General features: G+C 36.0%; 1 protein-coding gene across 6 annotated transcripts; it reads left to right on the top strand.

Moving 5' to 3' along the window:
• The first annotated feature begins 245 nt into the window (after positions 1-245).
• On the top strand, positions 246-18,477 carry LOC137488146 (serine/threonine-protein kinase pim-3-like). 6 transcript variants are annotated; one of them, XR_012407808.1, is made up of 10 exons: positions 249-461; positions 1,082-1,126; positions 1,257-1,427; positions 1,550-1,632; positions 1,747-1,797; positions 1,874-2,246; positions 2,372-2,551; positions 7,296-7,471; positions 11,425-11,630; positions 12,088-12,154. XR_012407808.1 is itself a non-coding variant. In XM_073953921.1 (9 exons), the coding sequence occupies exons 1-9, from the start codon at positions 401-403 to the stop codon at positions 2,859-2,861; spliced, it is 1,089 nt and encodes a 362-aa protein (XP_073810022.1). In that variant the 5' UTR covers positions 249-400; the 3' UTR covers positions 2,862-5,404. The 6 variants fall into 6 exon arrangements, 2 of the variants coding, with proteins under 2 accessions (XP_073810022.1, XP_068070740.2); XR_012407809.1 differs by lacking the exon at positions 249-461 and adding an exon at positions 11,698-11,842 and having other exon boundaries at positions 827-1,126; positions 12,088-12,410; XR_012407807.1 differs by lacking the exons at positions 11,425-11,630; positions 12,088-12,154 and adding an exon at positions 14,378-16,898 and having other exon boundaries at positions 246-461.
• The last annotated feature ends 437 nt before the right edge of the window (positions 18,478-18,914 follow it).

Raw genomic sequence — 18,914 nt, 5'->3', positions numbered from 1 at the left:
CTAATTAAAAGCTCTTGTTATTAAATTAAAAATGTATAAAAATTTAATTTCCGGGGTAATTATCAATTGGCCAATCAGCTTTCATCAATACTGCGTCATCACCATACACTGATTGAGCTATCGAAATTAAATGAAATCAAATACTAAAAGCCTTATTTAATTTAATATTATTGTTGTTTATTATACAATTTATTTTATTTAAAAATATAATTCATTAATATACCTAAATTGTGCGTTGGCCATTTACTACGCAAGGAGTGACGTCAGGGACGTCAGTCACATGACCTTTCGTAATGCCCTGCTTCAGCGTGATTCGGCAATAATATGAAATTTAGCGTAAATAAACTCCTAGAAATGTGTTCCTCAGAAAATAATACAATAATTTTTCTGAAAACAGTTTATGATTCCTGTAGATCTCCCGAATGGAGAACAATTTCATCTTTGTCCACTTCTTCATTATGGTAAGTTACATTTATAGAAGAGCTCGTTTGTTTGGTAATGTTTATTAAAAACTTTATTCTTGAATTTCTGTGTGATTTTCGTTAAAGATTTCTCTGCTGCTAATGTCGGTGGTGACGCTATCAAGTTTTACTGAAAGCTGATAGGCCTATTACAATGATAGTTATTTAATTTTATAACAAGAGCTTTTAATTAATTATTATTAATAATTAAGATTTAGGAAATCGAATAACTGCATGAATTGTATTCATGAAAATAAAAAAATATCTCAGGCACGCAAGGTCACGCCATTATTAGTTGCTATAGCAACGCGTGTTATTGTATGATTTCTGACCGCATATAAAAACAATCAAACCCATCGCAATCTGTTGGTTGAGAGACGAGGCGACTTTGCAGAGCATTTCTGTGCGATTCCTGAGATTTCTGAAGCTGTTGGAGGATTTCTGAGAAAGATTTATTTTAAAGAGCACAATTTCTCTAATCATCTTAATTTTAGTTATTTTTCTGATTATTTTTTTAAACACATTTTTGTTGCTCTTATTTCATTCCTTCTTCTTCTTTTTCTTTACTTTGTTTTACATTTATTTTTTATATTTGTCTGTATTTGTCTGTTTTATTGCAGGTTGGAGGAGATTGTCCATGTCCCACATGGGTGAAGAAAGAGGAGGTGAGTGTTTTTAATCTTTCATTTGTTTGTCATTGTATATCACTGTATGATGCTGTATGGTGTTTGACTAATATGAAAAGGATTACAGAAGTTAACAAAAAAGATTCATTAAAAATGTTTTGATATACAGAAGATACACGGGACTGCACCACTGAGCTTCCTGGTTTTTTGGCTCCTCTGCCTTCACATTTGGCTGATTCTGCATCCACAGACCAGAGGAACAGCAAGAGGAAAAGGCAGAGCAGCAACCAGCAAACACTGTCCACCTCGTCCAGCAGACCAGCCAAACGCTCTCGCAGAGGTCAGCACAGCTCATCTTCTAGATCTTATGGCTCAGTTAGGAAATGATTTGTCATTGTAGAGACCCCAGCATGTTTTCTCTTTCTCTCTTTTCTTTATTTCTTGTGCTCTTCTGTGTTGCAGACTTGTACCAGAAGGGCCCGTTGCTGGGACGAGGTGGATTCGGCTCTGTGTTTGCTGGGATGCGCAGGTCTGATGGACTGCCAGTAAGAGATTTTCTTCCCTCCTTTGTTCAGACATGCTTTAGAAATGTTGCTGTCAGTAAATGTCATGTGTCACAATCAGGCAGGTGTGATTTACTCTGCTTTTCCTGTCTGCAGGTGGCCATCAAGTACGTGTCGAAGGACCGGACCCCCGAGCGACTGAAAGTTGTATGTTTTGATGTGAATCTGTTGTGTTTGCTGTGTTTGATTGAGTTCTGGATATAATGGAGGGTTTGTCCTGCAGGATGGTCAGGGTCGGCTGCCGCTGGAGGTGGCATTGATGACCCGTGTCACATCAGCTCCTGCCTGCCCCAGTGTCCTGCAGCTGCTGGACTGGTTTGACCGTCCCAGGCGCTACATCCTGATCCTGGAGCGACCGGATCCTTGCCAAGATCTCCAGAGCTTCTGTGAGGAGAACGGCTGTCTGGATGAGCGTCTTGCAAAGAAAGTGCTGGTGCAGCTGATGGCCGCCCTAAAACACTGCGAGAGCCGCGGCGTCCTGCACCGGGACGTCAAACCAGAAAACCTGCTGATCTCCACAGAGTCCCAGGACATCAAGCTGCTGGACTTCGGCTGTGGAGATCTGCTGAAGCGCTCGGCCTACAAATACTTTGCAGGTGAGTTTGAGTTACAGAAGGAAACGTTCTGTTGATGTTTGTGAACTTCTGCTGATCCACTAAAGGGAATTTGTCTGTACTGGAGCATGTTGAGCAGATGTTTGTGGTCTTCTTATGTCTCTCAGGCACTCCTGCATACGCTCCTCCCGAGTGGTTTCGTAGACATCGCTACCATGCGACTCCAGCTACAGTCTGGTCAGTAGGAGTGACGCTCTACAACATCCTGTGTGACCGTTTCCCATTCAGAGGCGCACAGAGGGTCACGTCCAGAAGCAGACTGACCTTCCCCAGGAGCTTGTCAACAGGTAAGAGATTCAGACACATTCAGAGATAGCCTGGCGAGCGAGCAGAAGTGTGTTGTTGTGTGTTTCTGAAGACGGTGTTGTGTGTAACAGAGTGCCGTCAGCTGATTCGCTGGTGTCTCAGTGCAGCACCGGCTGATCGACCCAGTTTAGATGACATTGAGAGCCATCCCTGGTTGCACTGCACAGGTGGCCAGTGACATTACACTTATCTAAATCCAGCAGTCATGGCTTGGGTTGCATTGTCAGGTTCAGTGTAGATAAACGCTGTCAATGATTTGTAGAAGGAGAGCAGGAGGGGCAGAGGAACTGAGGAGAACAGATCCTGATCCTGAGCTTCCTCTGCTGCATCTGTGAGCCTCTGTGTGAAGCTGTACGAGCTGAAGACACACACACACACACACACACACACACACACACACACATCACACACACACACAAGCTAGTCTACAGTTGACAAATGTACAGTTTCTAGACCACTTAGAGAAAAACGGGGGAAGGTGTTAAATAAATCATAAACAATAAAGTTATTTTATACGCAATTACAGCAGTTTTTTTTTGTCTTTACTGGTTTCACTAAAATGTAAATGTTCAAACCAAGGGCAGCACAGTGACTCAGTGGTTAGCACTGTAACTTCACAGCAAGAAGGTCGCTGGTTCGAGTACCAGCAGGGCCAGTTGACATTTCTGTGTGGAGTTTGAATGTTCTCCATGTGTTGGCATGGGTTTCCCCCACAGTTCAATGACATGTGGTTTATGTGAATTGAATAAACTAAATTGGCCATAGTGTGTTTGTGCATGTGAGAGTGTGTGGATGTTTCTCAGTACTGGGTTGAAGCTGGAAGGGCATCTGCTGTGTAAAACATATGCTGGATATTTTGGCGGTTCATTCCCCTGTGGCGACCCCTGATGAATAAAGGGACTAAGCTGAAGGAAAATGAATGAATGAACACAGACACTGGAGGAATTAGGAGACTCTGTTCAGTCAGATATGATCATGCTGTCTGTAGTGTGCTGAACTAACTAGACCAAACCTTTATTTGCAATATTTGATGTCTAAATTTAAAACATAAAAATCTAAACTAGCCGAATTGTTTTACTTAAACACAGATCTGTCGATAATAAACTCAGTAAATGTCCATACACGCATGCTGATATTTAACAAATGTTTTTTTTATTTTGAGTGATCTTCAATTTTAGGTAAAAAAGAAAAGTTTCTATGAGAATTTGAAATGAACAATATTGTGTTTTTGTGGACATTGAACTACAAAATTTTCAACATTGAAGAGTGCTGAATAGTTTTTTGATTTAATCTTCAATTCCAAGTTAGAAAAAATACAAATACTAAACTTCTTACGAGAATTTAAAGTAAACACTACTGTGTTTTTCTTCTTTTGTGCATATCAAATTGCAAATTATCCCAATATAGCGCAATAAATCTCTTTTTAGGACGATCTTCAGTTTCAGGTTAGAATACAATTATAATTTAAAAAATAACTTTATTTAAACAATATGTTTTTTTCATGTGTAGGTCAACGTTTCAACAGCTCAATCATTTTAAAAAGCATGTGCTCAAACTAAAAGAAGTAAAAAAGTGCTTTTGTGGTGCAGGGTCACGTCTCTCCTCAGTAAGTGATCATAGACAACACAAGGGGGCAATGTTCAGCACAGAGAATCACAGTTTAACTAAAACGTATAAGACAGCGTGTTTTTCATCATCTCAACAGTTTGTCTAATGAAACACACAATAATTTAACATTTATTTTAACAAATACAGCTCATAGTGTTAATAACATTGTTTACTCTACACTTTGTACCGTGAGCATGATGATTGTTTCCTTCAGTAATAAGCACTTTTCATATTTGCTTATTTATTTAGCTGTCTTAATCTTATAGCACTCTGTCTTGCTTTCTATATTTTTATCTTAACACAATCTCTACATTTTAAAAGATTTGTTTGCTTAAAATGAGTTCACAACTAAAATTAATGAACAAACTATTTGTTTTCTGAAACTAAATTTTCTTCTGATTTGACTGCTGGACTGATCCATGATTGGGGGTGGGGGGACACAATTGCACACATGCTATTTAAGGTAAAATGTATTTGTTAGAGCCTTATCCTACAAAATATGACAGGAAATTACATTATTAGTATTTATTGTGGGCCTCCAGACTTTCTTGGGGCCCTAAGCGGATAATATAACTTTTCATTAATAAAAATACCAAGTTTTGGCATTAAAGGTGTGTTTAACTTACTCATTAGGCAGCAACAAACATTTAATTCATATTGTAAGTTCTCTGAACTTAACATTTAAATTTCTTTAAATGATTCACCATGTCATTTAAAATGATTGGTTGTGCTTGAGATTCTGCCTTGACAACCGTGCTGATTGATCAATATATGTTATATGACACAAGGTGGTCATTTTGCTTGTGATGCTGAATTCTCCTGAAGCGCAGCAAGACAGAGGCACTACCTGAACCCATCTGACGAAAGAGAAAAGTAGTTCAGTGTAGATAAACGCTGTCAATGATTTGTAGAAGGAGAACAGGAGGGGCAGAGGAACTGAGGAGAACAGATCCTGATCCTGAGCTTCCTCTGCTGCATCTGTAAGGCTCTGTGTGAAGCTGTACGAGCTGAAGACACACACACACACACACACACATGCACACACACCAGCTCAGAGTGTAAACTAGTATGTGTTTTTAAAATGAGAATATGCAATGAAACAAATATATAATATAAATGAGTAAAACAAGCCAAGAGTAATCTAAATGTTTTTCATAATTAAAAATGGTTGTTTATATTCTGTCCAAGAATTCTGTCCTTTTCAAAGAAAATGAACAATAAAATTGAATAAAAAGTAAAAAAAAAAAAAAAGTCTTTACTGTTTTCAATAAAAAATAAATCTTAAACTTTTTTCTTCTCCAGTAAACAAAATGTTTAAAGTCTGCATGAACTTGAAGTTGCGACTTTTTTTTGTATAGTGACGCAGTTCTTAGAGAAACTGAATATTAAATGACAGCGAGCTGATTGGATGTAGTAAAGTAGGCATTTCATTTAGTAAGATTGGGAAAAGTGTTTGGCCAAAGATATTACAACCTAACAGACACATCCTGCTCACCATTTCTGCTTAGTGTCAAAACTGACAGTTGGAGCAGCGTGGTTAAATATGTTAGTCATGCCCAATTCCTAAGATGTACGTAATCTGACAATTTAACAGAAAAACAAACAGGAAGTGCATTTTTGTATTTCAATTAAGATTATAAGGGCAAACAAGTTTTGTTTTTTAATGACATGCACAGATAAATAGTTCCCCACAACACTAGCAATGTGAGCTAACAAAATCATACGGTTAATTTTGTCATAAGTTAACGGGGACTTTAAAATTAACAGAGACTCACTCACTATCAGTATGATCCTTTAAGAGAAATGGAAACACAGATCAAATTATTTATTGATATAATACATGCTTTATACAGCAAATAAGTGTTGCTAGAATACAAGCACAAGATGCTAAACTACATGCTTAGCACTTTCCCATAGAAAACCATTCTAAAGTAAACACTAAACATTCAGTTACAATATCTTACTCCAAATGTTTACAATTTGTTACTTTGATCAGTTCATGACAAGGGTTACAAAGCATGTTTACAAACATCTGCTTTATAATAAACTACAGTAAGGGCTAACAGAGTACAGTTAATAAATAATCATGTTGCATTTCAGTAACACACTGATAATAAATATACATATGTGTTTCCATGACATAAATGACCAGGTATTATTTCTGCTATAAATATGGCAATAAATAAATGCAGTGGGGCTGGATGGTATCATGTATATATCATTACCGTGGAATCAAATGTGTACTGAAAAAGAGTTTTCTATTCTGTTTATATTTCGAAATGTAGGTGTAGTTAGCTCACGTCTAGCATGCGTAAGGCTGAGAAAGACTCTCTGGCAGTGTTGTCAATTGCTTTATATTTGTGCTGCTCGATATTGGAAAAATCTGACATTGCATTTTTTTTTTTTGTTTTGCTGCGATATACATTGCGATAGGAATATAATTTCACCAGATGATTTGAATAGCTATATTTGGAAAGCTTTTATTAATTTAGATCGACTTGGATGATCAAGACTTTTTCTATGCAGTTCATCTGCATAAATTATAACAAATTACAAGCAATAATAAATAAATAAATAAACAGTGCTTTATGCTTTTCTGGGGAGTGGAACAGTATTCAAGTACAGAAACGAAACAATCAAATGTAAAATAACATGGTCATCATTGGATAAATAATGTCAAATTTTGATAATATCTTTATCTTTTAATCATTATTAAAATTAATCCTGCATTGTGACTATTGCAAATACACACATTGCGATATCGATGCTCAAACAATATATTGTTCACCACTACTTTATATTTTCAACAAAAAGGATCACAAAGTTTATTCATACAAATATTTATACAAGAAATGTAATATTTGTATTTTAAAGGGGAAAACAACTGTTTATTTCCTTAAAGTGTTTACATGTTTGTAATTTCATTTTTGAGTTATTTACTTGGGATATATTTTATATTTGTGATTAGATGTTACTTGAGAAATGTTTATAATGATATTAATAAGGCTTGACCATAAAACTGTGAAATGTGAGATACAGTGGAATTTGTTGTTCATCTGAAGTCATGTTTTATTTACAAAATACACCAGAGATGTTAATGTCTGTTAACTTTACCAGGTAATGATCATCATTTTTGTCATGAAGACTCCTGCTCCGCACCAGAGCCAATGCCTTCCACTGATTGACCAATGGTTCCTGTTCCTGGTTTACCTGTCGCTGGTCAGAAAGAGCAGGATCTGAGGGATTGTCTCAACATCCATCAGTCCACTCTCAGCGGGATTAGAAACACTTGGGTCAGTTTATTTATTTAACTTTCTTGGCGCAGTTGGAATTTGGATGTCTCCTAAGGACATTAAAGCCACGATGACAAGTGTGTGTTCGGCAAGAAGACTTACACCTAGTTATCATTAGCTGTGTTTCCATCCAAAGAGATTTATCCACAAAACTGGAATATTGCAAAAGACATTTATGAATAAAGCACTGTTTCCATCTAAGAGAACAAAACTGGTCACTTCCTGATAAACCGGCACCAAATATAAAAAGGAAAAAGGGAATTTGCTGTGGTAGGAGAAAACACTGTGGTCCTTTCTCTTATATAATAAATGACTTGCACCTGGAGATAATAATACTGAACCAGTCTAAGGATGAACTTTGGCTGAATGATTTTAGAATGGCCAAAACAACATGTCAGATGCTCTACATTGTGGTCGGTCCACTTGTTTGTCTAATGCTGTACCATCACTCCTAGTTATCACATAATCTTTTAAAACAAAATCACATGACTTTCTTTGATGCGCATGTTGGAATTTATTTCAGTAAATGTCTTTCCATCATAGTTGGATGATTCAATTCAGCCTTTTTATTCTATGTTTGACGTAATCTCAACTGAAACATGGAGAGAGGGTGGGAAAGATTAGACAAAAAAAAACAATCAGCCAATATTGTATTTATATCAATATCACATATCACAGCTCTGCCAGTGAGGGTGGTTGAGCTCAAGCGCATCAAATGAAAAGCAAATAGGAAGCGTCTTGAAAATGGCGGGTTATGTCAGATACTAGAGAGCATTTGAATGATCAAGATTTGATGAGAAACTGAAGTATGAGGTGATGGGGAAAAAATCATTGATCCATTTAGACGAAAGTGAGAAACTGCAAGCTTTGGATGCTTATATCAGTTTTATATCTTCAAAAGACAAATTCTGTCACTCGCTGACATGTAAAAAAAATATTTTAATTTCACATTATCTTCAAAGCAACAGTCACCAAAATGACACAATTAGGATCAAAGCCTAAGGGCCCTATCACACACTCAGCGCAATAAGGTGCAAGGTGTGTATGGCGTGATTAGTTGCTATTTTCAGATCAGCACAACTGAAATTTTCATGCTTTGCACCACGTTGTTTAAATAGCAAATCCATTTGTGCCACTTTGTGGACTCATGGGTGTTCTGGTCTAAAAATGTGGTGTGTTAAGGCGTATTGTTGGCGCATTGCTATTTTGAGGAACTGAAATAGACCACGCTATTGACCAGATGAATGCTGGTTTAAAGTCCTGTGCAGAGCGTTAGCTAAAGTTAAAGAGTAAAAGTAAAGCAAAGAGAAATTAAAGAGGCCGACTGGAGGAGGCTCAGTCTTCATCCTCGAACAGATGATTTGTCTAACTGTTTTCTCACAAGTGAAGTGTTTAGTTTTTCCACTTACAAAGTCCACCATGTATATAGAAAATGAGCCATGGTGCAACACAGCTGACTCTTACTATACGTTCACACCGAAAGCGTCAAGAGCGTCAAAGGTCGCTTTGGGCACCCTGGTGACAACGCTGTCTGCCTTCACCTTTGGCGGCAAGAGCGTCAAAATTCGCTACATTGATCTTGTATTTAAAGGGGCCGTTGCAGCATATCAGTCACATTCCCACATAAAACATGCTTTCAAGCGTGAAAATGTTGCACACTTTTTATCAAATTTATTTAACAATGGAAGATCAAGTTGCATGTGGTGTGGCTTTGCTGCACTTAATTATCTAATGGAAAAATATATATAACATTAATTCACATGAGTAACTCACCAGTAACTTTTTAATGTATGTTCCTGTGAGAAAACATTGCAAATAATTGGAAATCCAGTGACCGCAATAATCAAACCTGTGGAAACAACTGTGGTCAGAACCAAAGTTCACTGTGACTGTGTTCTCTGGACTGCTCTCGTGCGGCAGACTTCTACATTCTGATTGCTTGCTGCCGAACCACATCATAGCTCATTACCAAAAAGTTAACTTGATTTCAACTCTCTTCGACGCCCACACCAGTGAAGGCGCGCTGCACTACTCCTCACTGCCGACTTTCATTGAAAATGAATGAATTCCGGCTACTTTGGCGCTGTCGCCGCTTTCGGTGTGAACATACGGCTAAAGATGAGACTCTGATTGGTTTAATGCACATTTTGCTGAAAACACACCCATAACTCATGAAAAGAATAAGCACAACCCTGTCGGACCATGCGCCAGAGCACAGAACATATTTTCCTGTCCTTAAAATAGCAAAATTGGATTCGGACATGGTCTTAATGCTTTTGTTCCATGCACTTTAGACTTTATGCTTAGATTGATAAAATAGAGACCTTTAAGGGGCAGTTTCAAAGAGTTATAAAATAATTTTGTATGGTATTTTGAGCTGAAACGTCACATACACACCCCAGGATCATCGGAGACTTATTTTAGATCTTGTAAAAAGGGGCATAATACTGTAGGTCCCGTAACATTGTTATTTCAGACTGGGTCTCTGCTTCATCAGTGTCTGGGTGATTGCCTGTCATTGTGGACCAGTAGTTGACATGTCTAAACACTACTTTATTTCCAATACGAGGCACAGAGAGACAACTCATTTGTATTTAAGGCACATACACAGAAACAACACTTTTTAATCTGACAAAACAACTGACATTTTCAACAGTTTAAAACAAAAACAATGTATATAAATAAAGATATGTAGAGTATTTAAAGCTGAAATTTCACAGACACATTCTGGGGACACCAAAAATAAAATAAGTGAATAATAGGTGCCCTTTAAATGATTAGTTCTCTTCCAGAATAAAACGTTACAGATAATGTACTCACCTCCTGACAGTGTGCCACTGCAGTAGACACATTTCATGGTTATTAAGGTTGATGAGTCGTCAATAAATGATGATCAATTAAGGGAATTTATAATATCAGGCATCACATACAGCATTACTCATATTGAGCAGTTCTATCACTTTATACACTGGGTCGGTAATGTGCAATGCTTTAAAATGTGCAGTTTTATTCTGAAACAGGAAGACAATGGCCAATTTCAGCATCTTGAATGGGGTGGGACATATCAAATACCAGAAGAGCATTTGATTGGTCAGCAGATGTGATGAGCATCTGAAGTTTGAGGTGTCATCAAATTATTTCTTGTTTCATTTTGCAGGAAATGGCAAATCCTAAAAAAGTATTTACATTTTTTTAAGAAAATGACCAATCATCATGCTAGGCAGGCGAGGCAGTGGCGCAGTAGGTAGTGCTGTCGCCTCACTGCAAGAAGGTCGCTGGTTCGAACCTCGGCTCAGTTGGGGTTTCTGTGTGGAGTTTGCATGTTCTCCCTGCCTTTGTGTGGGTTTCCTCCGGGTGCTCCAGTTTCCCCTACAGTCCAAAGACATGCGGTACAGGTGAATTGGGTAGGCTAAATTGTCCGTAGTGTGTGTGTGAATGTGTGTGTGGATGTTTCCCAGAGATGGGTTGCTGCTGGAAGGGCATCCGCTGCGTAAAAACTTGGCACTGTACTAAAATGTTGTGTGTTGTAAATGTATCTGATCAGGGGACATAACAGATACAACTATAGTGACTGTGATGATGAAAATTTATTTGGAAAAAAGAGACTGGAAAAGAAAGGCAGAATGGAGGATCTTTCAGAAATTGATGCAGCACCGCAAGTACCATCACCACCAATGACTATGGCAGAATCCTTAAGAACACCATCAAGATGCACAGTTACTTTACGTTCCAGTACCCCTAGGAACATTTACAGTCCTTGTTCCAGTGCAGTTGGAGATCAAGACAGAACTTATTGCAACTCGTCATGTCTTTGTAAGAATTCAAAACATCAGTAAATTTGTAAAGGCTTAATGCAGCTAGAAAGTAAAGATTAACTAGAGAACAACAGCAGTATCTATCCCACTGTTGAGATATATGAGATGTTATACTAATTCATTATTTGTGTTTTTTAGCATTACTGACTGAACTTATAAAATCACAAGAGGTCATAAAGCAGCAACTGGACCTGATTCTCAAAAATCAGCAAAAACAAAGCAGTACTCTGCAGCGGGATGAAACTCCAGATGCAAGCACATTTGACCTTCCTTTGTCCAATTTATTTGATTTAGAAAAGCTTGAACATCAACTAAAGGAGCAGCCCGAACAAAGGAAGAAAGTGGTAAGTTCAAGCTCTTTTGTATTTCATAGATTTTTTTTTTTATTTTAATTTATTTTTTGTTTGTTAGTTTATTTTACTTATTGGTAGGTTTTCCACTAAAGAAGCAGTGTGGCGTATCCTAGGAAAGCTTTCCTTGGCTAAACAAATGAACTGGAGTGGGGCAAACCAAAAAGTGGCTTTTCGTGCACTCACCCTAAGGACTGTCGTAGTCAGTAAGTTGATTTGAAATATACATTTCAATACATTTAGAGGCTGTTATTCATCTGTGCCAAAATACCTTTTATGCAGAATGTGTATTTAAATCATTAACCAGAGGAACAAAGAATCTTTATATAATGTGATTTTAAGTCCCATTTAGGTTGTACTTATGTGAGAGCAAACATGAATCTGTTTTTTTTTTTTCGATTAACATTTGTACTTGTTCACAACAAATCATCTGTTTATCTTTTAATCACAGATGCAGTGAGGACAAATGTCCATACCAATAGCGCCACTGATGAAGAGGTGGAGAAATACATCACAAGGTGGCTACAACTTGCTCCTGATAGGGTTGATGGAAGGAAGGAAAGAGAGCAGCTAATGTGTCAAATGTCTAAATCACTTTATTTTTTTAAATTATTTTATTTTATAACAACATTTTAAGTGTATTAAGATGTTCCCTGATACTTGGGCAATTTGTTTCTTTCACTTTCTCTATATATATATAGAGAAAGTATATTCATGCTATATTCATATATATTAGCTATATATATTCATGCTATTTCTTTATATATACAAACATATATATATATGTGTGTGTGTGTGTGTGTGTGTGTGTGTGTGTGTGTGTGTGTGTGTGTGTGTGTGTGTGTGTGTGTGTGTGTGTGTGTGTGTGTGTGTGTATATATATATATATATGTGTGTGTGTGTGTGTGTGTGTGTGTGTGTGTGTGTGTGTGTATATATATATATATATGTGTGTGTGTGTGTGTGTGTGTGTGTGTATATATATATATATGTGTGTGTGTGTGTGTGTGTGTGTGTGTGTGTGTGTGTGTGTATATATATATATATATATATGTGTGTGTGTGTATATATATATATATATATATATGCTATTTCTTAAACTGGTTTCTGTTCAGGTTTCTATAAAAAAATAGCTGTTTTAAGATGTCTTGTGCAATTTCATAGATTTTTACATGGGTATTTTAAGTTGTTTCCTTTTTTTAATTTTGTGCAGTTTCAAAGCTTTTTTTTACAGTCTATTTGGAAACTTTTGTGTTTGTGCAATTTCAGAATTTTTTAAAAATCTTCCTGTTTACTTAAATTTGTTTATAATGTGTCATTATTCTGCAGCTTCATTGTTATTGCTTTATTGAAATTTTTAATTCTTGAGCAGTACAACATGTATTCAATTTTATTATTATTTGTTTAATAATTGTTTAATCAATAAATGTTTTTTGTTATTTATTGTGTCCTTTGTTTGATTATTTGCAATGTAGGACATGTATGCTGTTTGCAATTTATTCAAAGGTTAAACGCTTATTTACTGTTATATCAACACAAATGGTCTATAAGTTGTGACTATATTGTTCTCTGGTGACTTAAACTGTATTTACACACACACACACATAAATAAATATAAATTAGAGACACAGCTTAGATACCGATTGAGGGACGTAAACAACAACAATGGTTCTCATTCTTTCCTGGATTACATTTTTAATTAGCTCCCAGGAATCCAAAAAGGTCCACATATTGATTTTATAATGGAAGTCGTTTTAACATTAAGATATGATTAAATTGCCATTGCTTATATACTCAAAAGATGGCGTTACAGGGACCCAAATCCTAACAGAATTATTATCTACAGTGCTTCACGGAAATCATGCACTGCACGTTTAATCAGGGTAATTGCATTTGGTGGCGCGGTGGCGTTGCTGTGGTTACTATAATCAGTGACGTTCTAAAAAAGAATGTGTTCGAAAAGCCGTCGATGACGTTGAGAAAGTGTGAGCTGCATTAAGTGTCTGACCATCGCTGACATTAGCGGTATGTAAAGATCTTTCTAAAAGTATCATTTTAAGTTGTTATATTTGGTTGTTTCTACGTGCTTTTGGTGACGGACAAAGATTTTACTATTTCTCTGTCTAGTTCTGTGGATTGTACTGAATGTTGGTTGGAATGTGAGATTGCCTTCTTAACTTATTTTAGCGACTTGTCAATTTTAGGCATTTGAATATATCTATTTTTCTAGTTTGTGTATTCTGTTGTCTTCTTTAACAGCTTATTCATTATCGTAGAATGATTTTTGTTATGTTGTCAAGTTGGTAAACCGATAGATAAAACATTTTTGTTTGTTTATATGCTTCATTTGTATATTGCTATTTAAAATTTGCAGATTGTTATTTGTTATATCATCAGATTAATTGATCTGTTATAATGTATTTGTATGCTGTCAGCTTTAACACATATTCCATATTACTGCTGTATTTATTTACTGTTTTATTTATTTGTAATTTATGTCGTCGGCCTGTTCAACATTTGTAGCTTTTGATTGTTATTTCTTTTATTTACAGCTTTACTAATTATTGTAACACATTTATTTATTATAAGTTCATAGATTGTCATCTAGTAGAGTATTTACTTATAGCTGCGAAATATTAGTTAGAACAGAATCAGACTGGAGACAATGGTAGATGAAACCTTCAAAGAATGGTGTTAAGTTTAATTAAGGACTTGACATCTTTTTTAATTGTATTTTGCAGATCAGAAGGGACCACATGGAGAAAAAAAAGGAAAATTACACACCACAGCAACGACTGGAAATGGAAAAACAGATGGACGGCTGCATCGATGGAAGTCCTTCCAGGATGAAAGGGGTGTTGTTAAGTATAGATAAGTGGTTCTCAAACTTTTTCACTTTAGAAAGAATTTGTCTCTCGAAGTACGACCTATGCCTATATAAAATGTGTTTAAATTAAGTTAATTAAAATCATTACCATTCGTAAAAAGTAAAAAAATAAATAAATGCTGTACTTAAAGGTAAAGTATTAGCATATAGGAGCTTATATTCATCAAAACCTGGAAATGTAGCTCGGGCCTCATAAATTTATGTCATCTTATTCATATCATATACAAACCAAATTGCATGTACATATGATATATTTGAATGGGGGAGACCAGGGATAGTTGTGCTTCTATTATATTTCTCTACAGATCTTTAAGATCTTACTTTACAAGTGTCTGCTATTAAATTGCATATAAGTTAATTTTCAGCGCATACAGAAATCGTGAATCCTTTTTAGTTTCAAACAGGAGGAGTGAAATGTACAATTCAGCCCACAGTTTGGGTTATTTGGGTAATTTAACATTATAAAATAAGAATTAAGACCTAAAAAATGGATTTGAAAGCTTTTTATTCAGCATTGAGCTTTCAATATAATTTGTGTCTCTGTGTTTCAAAGCTGAATAAAATGTGCATCAGATTCAACAATTGAACACTATTTGTGTTTGCAGCCTTCATGAGCCCACAGAGTTCAAACACTGAGCTCAAACTACTTTTGACTTTCTCTTTAAAGAGCTATAGGAATACTGAAATTAAATCAAATAAAGACATTTTTGAATCTGCTTGGGGTTGGTGGAAACATTTCACCGACGTTACGAGCAAGTTACTAGCTTTTATTCTTACAACTGACCCAGTGTTATGTGGCCATGAATCTGTTCTCCCACAGCAAACAGCTAAAACATTATCACCAACAATGTGGATTAAATATATCCACACACAGATTACATGGGTTTAACTACAAATCAGGCATTGATATCTTAAAAATAATTCAAGTAAAAAATATTACTTTGCTGAAACGTAGTGTTTCCTCTCTAATATCTGCTGTGTCTGCTACAGAACCTGGTCAGTCATCCACGGCCAGAAGGGTTAGGAAGTGCGAGATTGATTTGTGACTATTTCCTGGTTTCTCCCCCGTGAAATCTAAACATTAACCTGTATTTTTAATATATGATTTAAAATTACATATTTCAATTAGAGATTAGATCTGCTTACAGTGCGTCATTTACAGTATGTGTTTTAGAAAACTGAGTGATTATTAGGGATGCACCGATACCACTTTTTTATAAAACGATATGAGTATTTTAATTTATGTTCTAGCCGATACCGAGAACTGATACCAATACTTCATAGATTTGGTTTCGATGAAGTTTATTTATTTATTTATTCATTTAGTTTTTGCTTGTTGCAAGGATAACCACAAACATCTTTAAGAGAAGGCTTTTCCAAGCCAAAAATATACACACATTGTTGATAAACCTGCAAATCCAGACCTTATCTATTAAAGATTAACTGTGGACATTTAAATGATGAGTTATCCTTGCGCTGACATCCCTCCACGACTTCACACATTACATAAAGTGTGTGCAGTGTACGTTAACTTTTGAAGTCACTCTCTTACACTGCATATTCGGGAAGCATAAAACCCTGTTATGGGCGATTTTTTCATATTTACGAGTCCTGCCGTTAATCCGCAGGTCAGGTATAAAGTAGGCTATACTTGATGCTATACTTTAAGTTTAACTATAGGTGGGTCACGGCTAGATAAGATCAATAGCCATAATTACTCAAAGCATACTCTCCTTTTAAAAATCACGCGACCATCATCTCACAATGTTTAATAATAATCTTATTTTTATTAAAACGAGTGATTTAGCAATGCCGCGCCACTGACAAGCCAACTGCAGATCAAACAAAGCAACTATCGCGGCAACCTTTTTCTGAATTTCAGCTGTTCTTTTTTGCATTTGATTATTATGCGTTCAATGTTAAAAAAATCAATAATGAATAGAGTGTATCCTGCGTTTGTGCGTTTTATCACTGAAGCTGCCCTTTTTCAAAACTAAAAGTTGCTTTGTCTCTCTGGCAATATTTCAGCTTTATCTAATCAAAAGTTAATTTAGATGAGCCAATATTCAAAAATTGCAGTAAAGTAACTGTGACGTGCGGCCACACATCGAATCTGAGGTCTGTTCTCATCTCTCTCTCGCTGTCATCCAGACATTGATACGTAGACACCACACAAGTCATGTCGCAAAACTGAGGCTGGTACCAGCTGACAGGTAGAATAGCTGAAGCCTTTGCGAAATCTGTCAAATACAGCACTGAAATGAACAGGCATAAATGTCTTTGACCCAAAAAGTCTATCAGTAGGATATCTGTAAAAACGCAATCAGAGCCAATGTTATGTAGAAATTGTGTAGCCTAATAATTATATTAATTTTAATAAAAAAGAAAATCAAAATAAATAATTCATTGCATTTTTCGTTTGCTAAAAAATATACAAAGGGTGGCTAGTTTGTATTAATGTGTTGTAATATTAATTAAATGTGTTTAGCCTATTTAAGCTTAACGGTTATATATACTGCCAATAGGCAAGCCATTCAAAAAATATTATTTTATTGTGTACTGGGTTAGAATTAGGGATGCTCAAAATAATCGATTAACCGTTAACCGAAAGGGTGCGTTTGTGACCGATTAATGCTATCAGTTAAACGATTAAAATTATTATTTTATATATTTTTAGTTTGGCTGCATAAGCGGCCGATTGAATGCGCCTTTGTGTTAAGAGGGGCATCTTTTGCACGCGGCTCATCCCAGAGCAGCAGTTTGTGTTGTCAAGACAACTACAGAGAACTTTTAAAGAGCTTGGTTTCCGCTACATTCATTCTTCCATGGCGGGGACCAAAATGCATCCCGCCACGGCTACATTACCCATTCAAAACATTCAGTTATTGTTGTTGTTGTTTTTAATAGCGGATTATAATCGCAACAAAACGTATTAAAAGGTAAGTGGATTATAACAGCGCAAACTTTTTTGTAACCATATAGTGCTGTGCGCTATTGTTTAATCCTTTGGGGTTACGTGCTGACTGACTGAATGACTGACAGGTGCGCGATGCGTGAGGCCAGCAAACACGCAGAAGCTTTCAGTTAAGATGAACAGTTTCTATAGTTATACTTTATTTATAGATAAAGTATGACTCTACATATAATCACTCTATCTTGCTGGCGTTTATGGCCGTTTCGCTTTACTTCAGGACGCATTAACACCGCTCTGAAGGTCTAATCGCTGTTTTAAGTTATCCAGAGCTGTATGAATGTACAAATCTTGAATATCATAATATTATTAAATATTACAATTTTATCAACATAGACAGCAACACTTTTGCACAATTGATACCCAGCTGATTCAGTCGTTTCATAAGAGGACCGCGCTTCTTCTCTTCTTTTTTCCTTGTCAACATAAAGGCAGTGAGGTGCGCCTCGCGTTTTTGGAATGAAAAAAGCACGTTAGCTGTGCTTGGCCACTTGTTCAACTGCAAGACATACTTAACTTGCGAGACGATAATGTATAACCCGTGCCTACAGACACATTTGCCAAAGAAGCAAAATGGAAGAAGAATATTGCTTCAAACAGACGTGTTGATGCCAAAAAAAGCGCTGATGTTGACCTGGATCTGCATCATAAACGCAACAAATAGGCTTTACCTTTTATTTTACAGCATATAAAGCATGTATGCACATTAATGCAATATCATATTTAAACAAAAAACTGTTTACAAAAAGTCAACATATGCGCGCGTTGTTGTTGTCTTTTCATCACGCAGCGCGCGCACTTGAGCCGCGATGGAGAGAAAGGAAACCATAGCAAGACATAATCTTTAAAATAATGATTTCTATTAAAAATGTAAAAAGGTTTTGTGATTATAATAATAACAGCGGGGCATTAACTAAATGCATATTTTCCGTGGAGCGAGCGATTTGAGGAAGTCAGCTATTTTATTTGACGGAAGACAAAAATATGATTGGAAAAAAATCAGTCAGTGTTTTCGATTAGTAATATAAATTACTTATTTAAGTGCAAAATAATTTAGGGCAGTCCTATTTATTTTATTCATTTTATTTAGATTATTCTGTTCTTCTGTGCTAAACACTGCAGGTACGTGAAAATGCTCTGTTGTATTGTTCTATTATTAATATGCTAGCATATAAAAATAAATTAGTATTTTATGCAATATTTAAAGTGTCAGACACAAAATAGACATGTCAATTTGTTTAATATAAAATTAATAGTAATCTGACCAGTTAACCGTTAATAACCGATTATTGAGCGGCAGTTGTCGGTTAGCAAAATTAACCAAAATGAGCATCCCTAGTTAGAATGTATATTTTACATGAAAAACTATATGTAGCATGTCTCGCTGTCATTTAAAACATGCAATTCATAACACACCAGA

The sequence above is a fragment of the Danio rerio genome, chromosome 6, assembly GCF_049306965.1.
Source record: "Danio rerio strain Tuebingen ecotype United States chromosome 6, GRCz12tu, whole genome shotgun sequence".
In the NCBI taxonomy this organism is placed as follows: Eukaryota; Metazoa; Chordata; class Actinopteri; order Cypriniformes; family Danionidae; genus Danio; species Danio rerio.
Note: the sequence above shows the minus strand (reverse complement) of the source record. Positions and strands in the feature narration are given on the sequence as shown.